Source organism: Anopheles gambiae, chromosome 2 (genome assembly GCF_943734735.2).
Source record: "Anopheles gambiae chromosome 2, idAnoGambNW_F1_1, whole genome shotgun sequence".
Taxonomy (NCBI): domain Eukaryota; kingdom Metazoa; phylum Arthropoda; class Insecta; order Diptera; family Culicidae; genus Anopheles; species Anopheles gambiae.
Window position 1 is genome coordinate 55,719,308 of NC_064601.1, and position 15,242 is coordinate 55,734,549.

The 15,242-nt window shown below is 42.5% G+C and overlaps 3 protein-coding genes across 7 annotated transcripts; 2 read left to right on the forward strand and 1 right to left on the reverse strand.

Moving 5' to 3' along the window:
* Positions 1–746: 746 nt before the first annotated feature.
* On the reverse strand, positions 747–4,791 carry LOC4576787 (LIM domain-containing protein jub). Of its 2 annotated transcripts, XM_061652729.1 has the most exons (7): positions 3,480–4,791; positions 3,057–3,410; positions 2,475–2,979; positions 2,068–2,384; positions 1,929–1,991; positions 1,676–1,841; positions 747–1,574 (listed from the first exon to the last, which is right to left on the reverse strand). In XM_061652729.1, the coding sequence occupies exons 1-7, from the start codon at positions 4,440–4,442 to the stop codon at positions 1,330–1,332; spliced, it is 2,613 nt and encodes an 870-aa protein (XP_061508713.1). In that variant the 5' UTR covers positions 4,443–4,791; the 3' UTR covers positions 747–1,329. The 2 variants fall into 2 exon arrangements, with proteins under 2 accessions (XP_061508713.1, XP_001237548.3); XM_001237547.3 differs by having other exon boundaries at positions 3,057–4,791.
* Positions 4,792–9,339: 4,548 nt separating this feature from the next.
* On the forward strand, positions 9,340–14,036 carry LOC1274690 (protein yellow). Its single transcript, XM_001238820.4, has 5 exons — positions 9,340–9,688; positions 12,376–12,628; positions 12,711–12,898; positions 12,973–13,140; positions 13,209–14,036. The coding sequence occupies exons 2-5, from the start codon at positions 12,412–12,414 to the stop codon at positions 13,956–13,958; spliced, it is 1,323 nt and encodes a 440-aa protein (XP_001238821.4). The 5' UTR covers positions 9,340–9,688; positions 12,376–12,411; the 3' UTR covers positions 13,959–14,036.
* Positions 14,037–14,427: 391 nt separating this feature from the next.
* LOC4576788 (dolichol-phosphate mannosyltransferase subunit 3) lies at positions 14,428–15,205 on the forward strand. Of its 4 annotated transcripts, none has more exons than XM_061652745.1 (3): positions 14,428–14,654; positions 14,715–14,952; positions 15,027–15,205. In XM_061652745.1, the coding sequence occupies exons 2-3, from the start codon at positions 14,803–14,805 to the stop codon at positions 15,159–15,161; spliced, it is 285 nt and encodes a 94-aa protein (XP_061508729.1). In that variant the 5' UTR covers positions 14,428–14,654; positions 14,715–14,802; the 3' UTR covers positions 15,162–15,205. The 4 variants fall into 4 exon arrangements, with proteins under 4 accessions (XP_061508729.1, XP_061508731.1, XP_001237549.1 ...); XM_061652747.1 differs by having other exon boundaries at positions 14,430–14,608; positions 14,724–14,952; XM_001237548.4 differs by having other exon boundaries at positions 14,434–14,654; positions 14,724–14,952.
* Positions 15,206–15,242: the final 37 nt, after the last annotated feature.

Consider the following 15,242-nt stretch of genomic DNA (forward strand, 5'->3'; position numbering starts at 1 on the left):
TCCACCAAGCTTGCTAGGGTCGCGGACTTGAGTACTTTCCTAAAGGGTGTCTAGTAGTTTCCATGTAGTATAGTACTTGACTGTTGTTCTGTAAACTAGAGCAACGTCAGCTGTTAATGTCCGATATTTTAATAATGCTTTAGATTCTGCATTCTACGATATCTTAGAAGCGGCACTTACGATTCCTATATTCACGATGGAATGAACAGTCGTTGCTATTGGCCAAGAATTTGTTTATGTACGTAGCAGGACGTGGAAAGCAATAGGATATGTTAAAAGGGTATGGATAGGATATGTCAAAACTTTAAAAATGTATATACACTTATAAGTTTCAACACATTTTCTGATATAAACCATGACTGTAAGATAAGGTATGTACATGTTCCTGGTCGCCCTAGATATATATCCCTAGATTTTTATCATTTTTGTTGATGTGTCCGTTTTTACCCATTTTAATGTGTCTTGGGCCGGTCTCGTGGTACAGTCGTACGACTTAAGAACATGCCGGTCATGGGTTTAAGCCCCGAATTAACCGTGCCCCCATACGTAGGACTGACTATCCAGCTAACGGGTAAATCAATAATTCACTGAAAGACAAGCCCATTAGTAGTGTTACTACTGGCAAGCCTCTTAAACTATAAACCGATCACCATAGAAGAAGAAGTCCGTTTTTTTACCTACCTTCCCTTATCATTTTGACGACGAGGATGGGATCGAATAAGATTGCTAGGTGTACACAAACATAATTACTGGTAGTTTACGAAATAAGCAAATATGCTTCGCCTTTATTAATCTAAATCTTGCGCATTGGCATAGTTGAGGCCAAGGTAAATGCAATACATGCAGCTATTGCAGTAATTCCCATTCTAGTCATTCCATGGCTTTACACCGTAGTTGTGATCACTGTTAATTTTTTTTCTTTTTTTTTCTTTTTTAAATAAGCCCATACACATTTAAACGGAATGTTACGGTAATTATCTACCTCCGATACACGCTTGATGCAACACCGTCGTCTCCACATTTATCTCATAATATCCTCGTAATATAGATAGGGTGAAGCTTTTATGTGAAATGTCGTACTATTGAACACGAACAGTAAAATACCTGTTAACACTAAAAGCGATGAGTTACGTTTAATGTTTTAATGTGCGCCTTTAAAGCGCATTTTTATAACGTTCAAAGCGCCAATGAGCTGACCGGATGAGAATGTATAGATGAGACACTAACAGGAATATAAATTACAATTTCCTGAACCAGCAGAACCAACTGAATCTATGATTGATATAAATCCATATACGCGAAGAAGATATACTATGCATCTTTTCCTCACTAACCCATATATTGATAAGTCGCAGAAACGGGCTCAAGAATACGCCCGCGTCTGTCTTGAATGGATATCTTCTGTATATGGCAAGAACGACACATAAGTCTACCCTCGTAGGGGTAGCACCGCTTATCCGACTCATCCGTCAACTGCATACCGCACTCTTCACAGATGTAACAATCGACATGAAAATCTTTATCCATCGCCACAACGCGTACGGTGTCCTCCGTACCCTCCATCGGGGTGATACCTAAAGTGATAAACATCAAAACAAATGTTGATGTGAAGAATCGACTCGAAGGATCCTACCACCAATCATCCATGGATGGAGGTGTCTTTTTTATCACTCACCTTTACCGCAACTCGCACATTTTGGCGCAAACATGCTATGATAATCATTGACACAATAAATCTTATTGTCGACGTCTACCGTGAAGGGTACGCCATCCAGACATTCATTACACACGCAACACCGGAAGCATCCTGGGTGATAGGATTTTCCCATCGCTTGAAGTATCTGCAATCATACATAACACGATCAATGATGCACTCATATCGCTCAAGCTACATCACAATGAATGGACATCGTGCTTTCATTACTTACCATCTCCATGATCAAATGTCCACATATTGCACATTTCTCAGCCGTTTGCTGGAATCCAGAGTACTGCAAATGAGAATTAATGCGCGTGAGAATCGTAATTGTAAACAGAAACTTCCATACGTTCTGAATGAATGCTTACCATGTAGTCTTCCTCACAGTAAACACGCCCATGCACGTTGTAGAACGCTTTACCACGCAGGGCGCGTCCGCAGGAGCAACAGATAAAGCAGTTGGTATGGTAGAGGTTTCCCATTGCTTGGCAAGCTGCCCCGGCACCGGTTACTTTCTCTTTGCATGTATGACAAATGCCGAAATATTCACCCTGCTCCTCATTCTTTTCCATCTCTTCTTCTAGCTGACGAGTCAACTCCTCAATCTTTCGCTCAGCCTCCGTCGGTCCTGTGGGCCTTGGTGGTGTGACGTTGTATGGGAGTAGATTTTTTGTCAATCCTTTTGCTGCGGAAAGAATAATTATACAACGCAATATTAAGAACAGTGATGTACGAACACTGATGCTGAAGGAAAGTAAAAAAAAAGACATCTTACGCTTTCCTGAGCCCGATCCTGTACTCAATTGCGAAGGTGTCGGAGAAACGGCACCTCTTAATCCCATGCCCATTCCCCCGGCCATCGATGAACTTCCATTTGCCGTCAATTTACTTCCAAGAGCATTGTTCGAAGGGGCTGACACGGTCCCTTTCCCTTGGTTATTCGATAATTGATTCTTTGCTATTTCCATTTCTTGAAGCGTTGCATACTGCCGCTCTTGACCCACCTGCACCGGCATAGCAGCAGTGGTGGAACCTGCGACAACGCCAGCTGGAGTTGTTGTACCTGGCGGTGATGTTAGGGGGCTCGTTTTGATCGACTGTAAAGTGCTGTTCCCAGAGTTGTTATATTTGGAGCCGCTAGTCATGCAGACGTAATCCGATCCGTTGATATCCTCGACAAAACTTTTGTTGAGCGAGCTTGAACCAGAGATGGAGCTGCTGCGCGACGGCGACTTGTTGTTTTTCTGTTGTGTCTTGAGGGCTTCCGTAGACTTCGGGGGCTGTAGAAAAAAAAAAAAAACATATTTACAATTATCACTGCCAGTCCGGCGTCGTTGGGCAATTTCATGCTACATACCAATGACGGTGCACTCGATGCACCAAGTTTGGGTGATTTCTGATAGTCGTAGGGCAGTGCTGCAGATGCCGGAACTCCAGTTGCGTGATATTTTACGTTCGGCAATTGGACCGGTTGCGGTTGTTGAGCAATTTTAACAGATATGCTACTGTTCGTCGGCGAGTGCTGGTATTGCTGTTGCTGTGGATGATGATGATACATAGCGGCTGCTGCATTATGCATAGGTCCGGCAGTTGCAGCAGCATTAGCACTTGTTCTGTAGCTATTCGAATTCACATTTGTCGTTTCATAGATGGGCTGGGACAGCTGGTCTGTGGAATGCTGATACTGTTGATGCGGTATTTGCTGCTGCTGCTGCTGCTGCTGGTGTGATATTGCATTAGGGCTTGGAGTGGTGCCATCGGGACGCTGGTGATAATATACCTGCATGGATCCTTTGGTTGCCTGCGGCTGTGCCTGCTGTCCCGCTGAAGGTGGAGACTGCAAGTTCTCATAGATTGGCGGCTGTTCGGCGCTCGCTACTTCCGGGGGCTGCGGAGTGTGTGCATATCGGCCAGCCATATTCATCATTCCGGGATGTTCACGTCCGGCCATCACAACGCCGTTCGACAATATATACGATTGGCCTGCCGTACCCACCGGAACCTGTGGTTGAGCCTTTGTGTTGTGCGATTCGAACTTTCGATGTTCGTACAAGTGTGCATCAAATGACTGTTGTTGTAACTGTTGCTGCTGCTGCGTAGCTGTCGGATAGCAGTCTATGTTCTCGTATACCGTTTGATAACGCGAATCGTAATAATGTTGCGGTTGCATCGATCCTATTGAGGAGCTGCTTGTCCTAGGAATGGTTCCACCGCCACCACCTCCGCTGCCAGAGTGATGGGATGAGTTGCTCATCGAATGGGTGGGGCTGTTATTGACCCTGTACTGATAACTGCCACCACTGGTACTGACACTGTTGGCTCCGCCACCTGCCATCGCAGATGTGCTCGAGACCGTAGCATGCGCACTGTTGTTCTGCTGCACGGGAAACTTGCTCCCACCAGCGGCCGCAGCAAGCATCTGATTCTGATACCGATCGTACATACGGTAGTCATTCATGTTCACCATTGTGGCCATCGATACGGCCACAGTCGCACCATTACTACCCGGCGCAGCTCCCATAGCCGATGCAGTCGAAGTCACCATACCGTAGACACTGCTGTCGGAATTAGAATCCTGCCCACCGCCACTACCAGGAAGGTTGGCTCGTGATAGGGAACCGATCATTTTTCCACCACCAGCACCAGCACCACCACTGCCACTTCCGTCAGCTTCCAAACGCATTTGGTGCATACGAGCAATTAGCGCTGCGTCCGGATTTTGGGAATGCATCTGATTCGACATTGTGAAACGCAGCCCCGATTGGTCTTTTATTGTTTACCAAAACTATAAGGTGAAGAACTTTTTTCGTACTGATTTGTTGTTGCTATTTCGAACTCACGAGCTTAGAAAAGTGTGCGTTATGAATCACTTATCAATAATACTGATCACTTTTTTTGTAGCATTGATATTTATTTTACAAGATCACCGTACATTATTGCTTATTCTTTATCTGGCAAACATTCTACCTGCATTCTAACATCCATTACCAGCCAATGTTGCTTGTGAGTTTTGCACTGTTTTTTCTTCTGTCTCAAGAATTTCACACACACTCCCGATCTGCTTGACGCTGTCACATCCAAGCAGTAAATTGACAGAACCCAAATAGCCGCCACATAAACCTCACGGTGAATAAGACGTTTGAGGCCCAAACGCTTGAACGAAGCTCACTATAGTGAGCGGAAGAGCTTGAGCTTCTCACGAACTAAAAGCTCCAAACATGTTTGCTTTAAATAGATATAATAATGCGCGCCTTTACATATTTTAATACAATATAAAAAAACACACACATAAAAGGATAAAAGGTACAACGAATAGTTTTTTCACGGTTTATAGTTGCATTGACACAGCTTGGAAAAATATATTTAATTTTATGGATTGCATACATTCTTTAGGAATTGTGAGCGTTGATTATCTTGAATTATGATACTATGTTCAGATTTTTGGATTATGTTTTTTTTTTTTCAAGCATATCCCTGAGCACATCATGCTTAATGATCAGTTATTTCCTAACAGTACGAATACACTTCCGAAAAATTGGTATCTCGGTGGGAGAAATCCTTCCGCTTTTAAAATATTGGTTTTGGTTCAATTCCCATTCAAACACCATATTCTTTTCCTCATATAAAATACTGAGGATATCATTGCTTCTTTTTCTGATTTGATGCTTATACCGATTTAAAGCTTATACCGAAAACGTACCTTGTCACCCACTCGTGGGCTTTTTTATTTTTTCCGCAAAGACTGATTGGGATGACCAGTCCCACGTATAGGAGGCTAAGTCCATACAGGACTTGAATCTATAGGGCCAATTATGTAACTCCCAATTATGTGTGTTAGAGAAAAAGTTTCAAAAATGCTGATTTTATAGGTCCAATTGTGTGACTCGAGTATTAGAAAAAAAGTGTCAAAAATGCCGATTTTCTTTTATGATCCTTGTTTGACACGAAGGACATTTGCATTCCCTTACTCAAACAGAGATCGTTTTTTTGTGTAACAGCTTTCTGTCCAATTAATGCTTCGGAAAGCATATTGTAATAACATTTAGAATGGATTTTTATGTATTACTGTACAAATCGTTGGGATAATAAAATACACAGGAAGAACTAGTGAAATATTACAGAAGAACTACCTTCCAAGACATCGCAAAAAAACATTGAAAGAACAATAATACATCATACGTATAAAAAAAAATATAAAATTGTATGATGCTTCTTGCGTTTCATTTTTTAATTTGTTTCGAAAAACAAAGCTGTTTCCGATTAATTTGGCAACAATGTCTCGAGTAAACACTTTATGTTATCACTTTTCCGTTTGACTCAGATTACTGGCACTAATATCTAATCAAGATTGCATATCAAACATCGAAATAATCAATATTAATAACAAAATTTGCTAAGCAACATGGCAGTTCCGTCACTACTGACTTAGAAAAAAAAATTAAAATAAAGTCACGAAGTATTCCATATTTTACTATACGTAGACTATACAGTGGGACCCTCATAACGAGTTTTATCCGTTCCGAGTGACTCACTCGCTATATCAAAAATTCGTTATTCCTCCCCTTTTCCATACAATTTTCATGAAAAGTGAAATAATTGGTTTCAGGATCGCAAATGTGCTGATAAAAGTGTGCAATACTAGCAATGTTCTCATTATTAGTTACGGGAAGATTCGTATAGTTCATTATTTCTTTGTCATTATTGGAAAAGTTATCGGTTGTTTAAATATTTTCTTTAAAACTTTCTAAAAACATCGTTTTGAGAACGATAAAATCCTTTAGATGTCGTAAGAGTTTTGAACTATTAAGTTATAGTGATTTTATTCAATACTGTGGTATGACGTTAAAAAGATAAAAATATACCTAAAATTGGCCCAAGTTAGTTAAGACTGGAGTGGATCATAATACGATTGGGAAGGTGAGCAAACTATTTTACTTTTGTTTTTATCCCAACAAAATCCCCTGTATGTATGCAAGTACGGGCGGTCCTGTGGTGCAGTCGTCAACTCGAACGACTCCATTACATGCCCGTCATGGGTTCAAGCCTACAATGGACCGTCCCCCCCGTAGCAAGGACTGACTATTCGGCTGCGTGGTAATGAAATAAGTCTCGCAAGCCTGTATACGTCGGCATGTCCGCGTAGGACGTTACGCCAAACAGAAGAAGAAGAAGTTTGTAAGTATTAAATAATTATAAGAGATTAGAGAAAATTATAGCTTGTTTATCCATTGCTTTGTACCATCATATTTGACCGCAAATGTTCTGTGCTAAAGCAAAGCTTCCGTATTTTGCTCGTGCTATAATTGCTGTGGTTCATTATGCTCACTGGCTACATATACTGATGCTGGAGGCTTTTTTGTTATCAACTTGGTAGTTAGAATTATTTGTGCTCTCTAGGCAAAATTGTCGTTACCCTAAAGCTCTGTGCCTAAGAGAAGATTAACAATTGGCCAATTAGGCATGTTCAATTATTTGGATTTACATCTTCCGTGATTGTTCTCTGCTAATCGTAATCTGTGCTGGTGTTTGCTGAAGATGTGTTGAGTTAAAAATATTCCATTCGTGTTTGAAGGAATAAATGTTTTGTGTAAGCGATTTCGATTAAAAAAACACAAAAAACCTTATTCATTTATATTATTCCTGCAAGATGATCATCGTTGGAAGAAGCCTCACATCGGTGGATGACATTGACTTGAATTGAAGAAGGTGAAGCGAATACAAATGTTCCACGCATCATGACCCATCAACCAGTGAAGATTTCATTATCTTAGAATACTTTGGTGTAGTGTGGAATAGAGGAAAAAAAGACGCATTTTCGCAAAACTGAAGAAGCGTGTGGTCGCTTGTATCCGGTCTGTGTGATCATTAATTCATTAATTATTGTAAAAAATGTTTTGTCTTGAAGAACCATTTGCTGGCGATCGTTTGCTGTTTCTATTTTAAACCCGAACAAAGACATTGATCCGCTCCGCATCCTATACCACTATAAATCTCGTAACATTTTTATTTTTCAAGTAACGTTCAGTGAAGCTGATTTTATTATTTGATGTAGTTTGTACTGTGTTGCATGGCGCAAGCAGTGAAATTTTCATCACGGACACCTCCTGCTCGTTTAGCCTTTATAAAGGATGTTAATTTTTCTATCGATTCCGAGAGAACGATGAAGAAATTTCTACATAAATAGCTAGCCATTGCTTGCGAGTGCTCTGGATTATTGAGGGTCCAGTGCTACTTATCACGTTCGATCATGACTTGTCAAAACATCGATCATGTGCCGTCATCCTTCATGGTTGTTTGCCAGTTGCCTAAGAAAGCCGACTTGTGCCCGTAGACCTTCGCGCGCTAATATTGACTGCCTCTCTCTGCCCTTAAAAACTCTATATTCTGGGTTATCATTTGGGAGGTTTTTAGCGAACGGGTTGGCCGTTAGGAAATCATGTTGAACTTTGCAATATCGAACCTCGTTGTCTGTGGGAACGTACTACTAGCGACGACAGGTGTTTCGGTTATTTTGACTGAAATGTGTCCATATGTTGTTAGTCTCTTTTGTTAGTTACGGCACACTAGCAATTAAAACAAGATGAGTTCATTTTATGAAATCGATTTCTTGTGCAAGAGTGTTCCACAGTGTATGTGTCTTTCTGGTTGAAAGATGATTGTAACAAGCTGTGCGTGACGCGTGAGAGGTACAAGAAGTTAATTTATGAGACAGAAAATAAACAATAAAGCAAAATACAAAAGAGAGTGTGTATGGGATTACTGATCTTAAGTTAAATAACTGTTGTTTCTAGCTAACAAAGATCATTTGAGATCGGTTTATAGATCTATTACATTAGGCGTTTAATAGGATAAAGATAGAAGAAGTTTACCTACACGAGGTTTCACTTAAACCCATTAGAGGTGACGCAGTCTGATGCCGCGACGCAGACAACAAAAGTATTCAAACGCCTTTATGGTGGAAACATTGACAAACGTACATCCGGCTGGACGATATTTCCAAGGCCTTGAGCGTATGCATTGATCCATATTGTATGTTTTGAGCTAAATAAAGATACAGTTTGAATATTGATAAATAGTGACGAAAAGTTTGCGTCAGATTGTTACATTGAATATTTGTTGGTATATCGTTACTTCTACATTCAATGTGCACAATCATACGATTATGAGCCATTGTTATTGATGCTGAGAAACCTGCTTTTCCACTACGAAAAATCCCCAATCCGATCGGGATTACAAGGCGCGTTAGACTGTTTAATCAATGTGACGTCACAGTACTGAAATGCTGAACGAGTCATGTCCGTGTCGTCTTCGTCATTTCGCGGATCGTGAAATGAACGATCATTTTCTGTCCAATGCCGCTTGTATGCCCGGGCTTTACTTAAAATTTGCATATTTTTTGAAAATCTTACCACTACCATTTGCATATTCTAATAAGTTTGTACAGTTATATTCTATGTCCTGCTTATTTCGCTTCCTTTTCTACGAGGGTGGAACCGGCTTGGAACGGCAGTGGATGGTAGGTTTGCCTACCACCAACCTCACAGACGATGGCCATAAAGTCAGCGTCGTTCGGTTGGTCGCGAATTGTGCGTGTAGTTGTGCACGTATTGCATTGTTTGTGTGGGCCCTGTTCACAAGAAACAGTCAGGGCTGGGTACCGGCAACGATCGGTTCGAACCTCGGCACAGTATCGAACGGATCGCGCACAGAACAACAGCTGAACGCGCAAGCGGAACGCGCAATTATTGCATTCGATCGTCGTCGTCGATCGTTGGAAAGTGTGTCCTCTACTTTTGGAGATCGGTCGATCAGGCGGCGGGTGATCGTTGTGGTGGATTTAGTTAAAGGTTACCGAGTGCTACTATCTGGAGAGTGTTGCAATATATCGAATAACATAAGAAAAAGCAACCAACGCGATTGATCGGAACTGACCACACGAACTCTGTTTCGAATTGGCAAACGAGCACGTGTTTATGAGTGAATGTTGATGTAAGTGAGATTGTATGAAAGCAGATAGTTTTATTTATTGCCTTTGCTATTACACAAACCCAAAAAGCAACTTCCAGCTAGTCTGTGTTTGACGGTCAAAAGTGTAGGGGAAAGTGTTTGGAAGGACAGGCCTGCATGGTTCAGCGATTCGTCCAGCAGGGCGACTACTGCTCGTGCCGAGTAGCATCACCCGAAAACGCGATGCCATTCACTGGTGGCCGGCTCTTGCTAGCCGATTACTGATTGTGTGCGAGTGGTGCAGCGAGGTGGTAGCTTCGCATTTTTTGTTTTAAATTGCCTCACCGGTGCACCGGTTTCCGCAAGAATACGGTGGTACGGTGCGTGTGCATTTTACAGCGTCCGCGTGTAGGAGAGAACAACGCTGCCAACAAGAGATTGCCTTTTCAAGAGACTGGAGGACGCGAGGCGACAAGAACGAAACTGGTTCGATCGCTGGGTGGCAGAAAAAGAGAGATCGCGTTTGAAACCGCGTGGATAACTGCGGCGATCGTGGCAAATTCAGCATTACCAGTAACGTGTGCGTCGTTGCTTGATCGAACCCCACGATCGTTCTTAGTGGCAGTCTGGACGATCTGGAGCTTTTGTTTGCGGTGTTACTTATTGATGATGTTAGCTGTTAAAAACTGCAGAAATGTAGGGCATTCGGTTTGTGTGAACAGAATGTGTACATAATACACCAAATCTGTTGTCAGACTGTACATGCTATTGCAAGTGAATTTAACAAGAACAGATCTTATTTACACTGTTTGTTTATCGACTAGATCGACTAGATTTGTGTACGACACACGGCAGACACAAATTATTACACGCACCATTAACGTTGGTGATCGACAAGGTTACAAGGTGGTGCGTGGTGCATGACGTTTGCGCGTACAGCATTTTCGGAAGTTGGTTGCCGTGCCGGGGGGTGTAGTGGAATTGTAATTAAACGCGTGTGCGCACATTTGAACCGGTTGGAAGTGAAGCAGTGATGCATGTGTGTATGGCATTTCGGTTACACTTCTGTGTGGGGAGGGAACGCAATTGTGTTTCCCATGAATGAAAATCGAAACATGCATTACAATTTGCATGCACCCTGGCTGGGTGTCTACAATTCAGAACCCATTGGCGGTAGAAGTAGAAAGCGCACTCCGCCCAGTCGGCAACGGGTGGGGAGATGCCAATCATGAGTGATTTGATGGTGTTTTGTGGTTTTGGTGAGATTTTATTGGCGTATTGTAAGGCGCAGTACAACCGCAGGGTGCAATTGCATCTTTCCAAGCACATGGTAGCATTGAACGGTTGGGCTATTATGGGGTCACACCATCTTTGCACGTTCTCGGTGAGTGGTTTTTAAGGATGATTTGCACGGCGTCTGCATCACCACGGCAATTAAATGGTGCTCAAAGGTGAAATGAATGAAACATAACGTTAAACTGGGTGTGACAAAATTAAGCGCTAGAGTGCATTTCTCCCTACCATGAGAATGATATTTAATGAAGTTGCGTTTAACACAACGCACTTCCTTGCAGTGGACCAAAGGTTGGTTGCAAAGGTGCGATTATTTATGAATTTATTGCATTTTAAGTACAATCTTTCGCTTCTTTTTACTGATGGATTTATGAAAGGTTGATTAAACAATGCACTTCTATTTCAAAGAAAATTTGTAAACGAACACTTGATACATTTTAAGCAACCCTTACACCAAACTTTGATTGCACATACCGTTCTGCGGTTAGTTTGTAAGTTGTTAAAAAACCGGTTATCACCCAAACTGAAACCTTCCACTGCTCCGTAGTGCACCCTCGGGCGGTATGTTAACTACTACTAGAAACACAATATGCAAGGCAGTGAATTGATAACACGTTTGGTAGCCTCCGCTAGTGACGTAGCCCAATGGTACATGCAGCGTGTTCTGGCCACGCAGTGCCACTGAACCGTGACCGGTACGGTGTACAACCGGGTTTTTGGGTGTGTTATCATGTTTCCGGGGGCTCGGTATGCACCTAAGACACTTTTCCACACCTTTGTGAATGGTTTTAGCACCTGGCAAAGCGCTAATGATGAGACCGAGCACGCACGCACTCACGCTAGTATGGTCGACGAACCGTGAATATGAGTTCATAAGTTCGATTCGATTCTACTTCGCAACCACATCCCGTACCCCCATCCTTCCGCACCTACCGCCAATCGCGATTCGTTAATGATGCGAGGAATTTGAAGTTTACAGTTGAACGATCGTGTGATCAGTTGACTGACAAGACGATCTCCTGCCGGACAATATCTTTCATGCTTCAGGGGCATCGGGTGTAGCACAAGCCGCAGAGGGGCTTGTGCGCGTGCCGCGGATTAGACAAACTTGTTTCGCTACAACATACAAGGACGATCGCAACCGACGGTGGGCCTGTCTCCCGGAGCAGGGCTTGATCCTTGTACAAGATTGGCCGGCGTGGCTTCGCGAAAGGAAATTACGTAATTCAGGTTAATCTGTTTCTTCCGATGGTGCGTGCGTGTCACTGGTGGTTCGATTGTGTTTCGTTGCTTCCTCGTTTTCGTCGTTCGGTTACGAATTCATATCAAAACCATTACCTCACACATTTTCGAATTATTTATATACGTACATGAGTAAAGCGGGAATTGAATCAGTTCGTGGTTAGCTTTGCATAGAGTAACACTAAGCTCGTCAGTGTCTAATCGATCTCTTCACAGTAAGCGGCACAGAGATGGCAGCCCGATCGCTATTAGCACTGCAGTTGCTACTAGTTCTGCAGCTTCATCTTGCCTGGGGACAATACTTCGGCCAGCAGCTTAAGGGTGTGCTTCAATGGAAGGCAGCCGACTTTGCCTTTCCTACGCCACAGGAGCGTCAAGAGGCACTGGCATCAGGACGATACGTTCCAGAGAACTGCATACCGCTCGACATGGATGTAGATTATTCTAGTAAGTGTGGTAGTAATTTAAACCTGTAGCCGAGTTATAATAGCTACAATGTATTGTCTACATGTTTAACGTTTACGTTTAGATCCCGCTCGATCGCGTTTGTTTGTGACCATTCCGAGATTTGTAGAGGGCATCCCGTACACGCTTGGGCGTGTGAGCCGCGTTCAAGGTCCTTCTGGTCCGCTGATTGAGCCCTTTCCCAACGCAGCAATACAGGCAAAACCTGAGACCAACAACTGCCAAGGAATTGTGTCCGTGTTCCGCATTAAGGTGTGTTCGACTGTAAATTAAAATCATGCTTAGTTGCCTATCATTTACATACCTGCACAAATTCCACCGCACAGATCGACGAATGTAACCGTATGTGGGTGCTCGACACGGGAAAGATTGGCGAAAAACGCATCTGTCTGCCGCAGCTGGTAGTGATTGACATGAAGACGGATAAAATCATCCATCGCTATCAAATACCGGCCGATCAGCTCGTGTGTGAACTGTCGCTGTTGGTAAACTTGGTACGTTACTATCGCAGACTGCACTGTTTCGAATATCCAATAACAGATAATTTACATTCAATCTCAAGCTTGTAGACGTACAGGACCCATCACCGCTTGGATCGTGCAAGAATACGAAAGTATACATGGCGGATGTCACTGCCCCGGCGATGATCGTGTACGATATGCCACGAGGCAAATCATGGCGCATAACGAACAAACAAATGCACCCCAACCCAGACCACGGTACCTTCACCATCTCCAACGAGAGCTTCGATCTGATGGACGGCATGGTGGCAATGGCATTGTCTCCGCGCATACCAACGGACAATGTGGTATTTCAATCAAACTACGGTACAAACTGGCGCCCGTCCAATGACCGATTGCTGTACTTCCATGCGCTGGCATCAGTGACAGAGAATGCAGTACGCACCTCCGTGCTGCACAATGACACCATTTGGGAGGAAGACGTCGAAGCAATGCCACGAGCCTTCCGCCCAATTGGTGTACGCCCGTCGCAGGCGGTAGCAGAGGCCATGGACAGCAATGGAAATTTATTCTTTGGATTGGTTGGGCAGAATGCGATCGCGTGCTGGGACTCGACGACGCCTTACAATCCGGCCAACATGCGTATCGTGTCACAAAACAGTGAAACATTACAGTTCCCTAGCGGAGTAAAGATCATACGGAACCGCAAGGGAGCCGAGGAGCTGTGGGTGTTAACTTGCCGTTTCCAAAAGGTTATGACGGGATCGTTGAACACAAACGAGACCAATTTCAGAATACAGGCCATACAGATTCCGGAGATTCTTGGATACAAAAGCTCGTGTAGAGTGTAAAGTTTTGGTATGATGTGTATGGGAGATTGAGGGAGAATGATTACAAATAAAACGTTACCATTAAGAAATAATTAAAAATGTGTTTTGTTTGTTTCCCACGTACTTCCACCACTATCTTCTCGGCCTTCATCCTTGAAATTGTGTATTTTGTACACTGGAATAGACATTTTGTATTTTATGACATGAATGAGTAACATTTTCAAGCTGATCATCAACTTTTTAATAAGATCATCTTAACATCCGTACGACTATGATTCTCTGTACGATTGCAGCTTTCTTTTGGATTCGAGGATGTACGAAACTCGAAACTTAAAAATATTCTTGTTGTTGTTAAAAAAGATCACATAACAACGGTCATTTTAAACAGCTTCATATATCCCGGCGAAAAGGCCCATTGGCTCTCGTTTGACGTTTGACAGCAAGACGTCTTAAAAAGAGACAAACACATGTTTGCCGGTTTCGCTGTCTCTTTCGTTAGTTTGTACGTCATTTGTGCCGTCGTATTTTATAAGCTCGTATTATTTTCCCTGTTTTAACAACATTGTAAACATTGTAAACATTGCAAAAGAACTAATAACACAAATTTGGGTGCCAAATAGTGATAACAGTTCTGTAGATTATTTTGTTATAAACGATACATTTAACATTTCGTAAGTTTGTTGACTCATTAGTTCACAGCTAATGTTTCTCTTATAGGTAATATTCTTTCCCGCAAGATTTACATCGCAAGACTAATTTTGGGTAACACATTTTTAGGCTTTTTAGGCTCGACGCATTTTACAGATTAATCTCATCGAGTTATTGAACTTAAAAGAGTGACTCTCTTCGCGCCCATTAAGACAAAATGACGAAACTGTTCGAATGGTTTATGGCTGCAGCCTGTTTTTTCAGTGTTTATTTTGCAATTGTTCTTCGTCAAGTGAAACATCCACTGTTGGACGAGTACATGCTAGAAATTCAACTTTCGCCCCTATTTTTGGTACTTTTATTTGGTGTAAGTTGGAGCAACTGTCTAGTTTAGCGATGATAGCATCTTCTCACTTCTACTTTCTTCATATATGCTTGCAGATCTTCTCTGCCACGGTGGTGTTGTATCGCACCTTCACCTTCAACAACTGTGAAGAAGCTGCCAAAGAGCTGATGGAACAGATTAAAGAGGCAAAGGCGGATTTACGAAGCAAAGGACTGGTTTTGAGTGATTAGCTTTACCGAGCGAATGCGTTTTTTTTGTAAATAAAATCTTAAAAACGAACTATTATGACTGTATTTGTTTGTTATAACAGG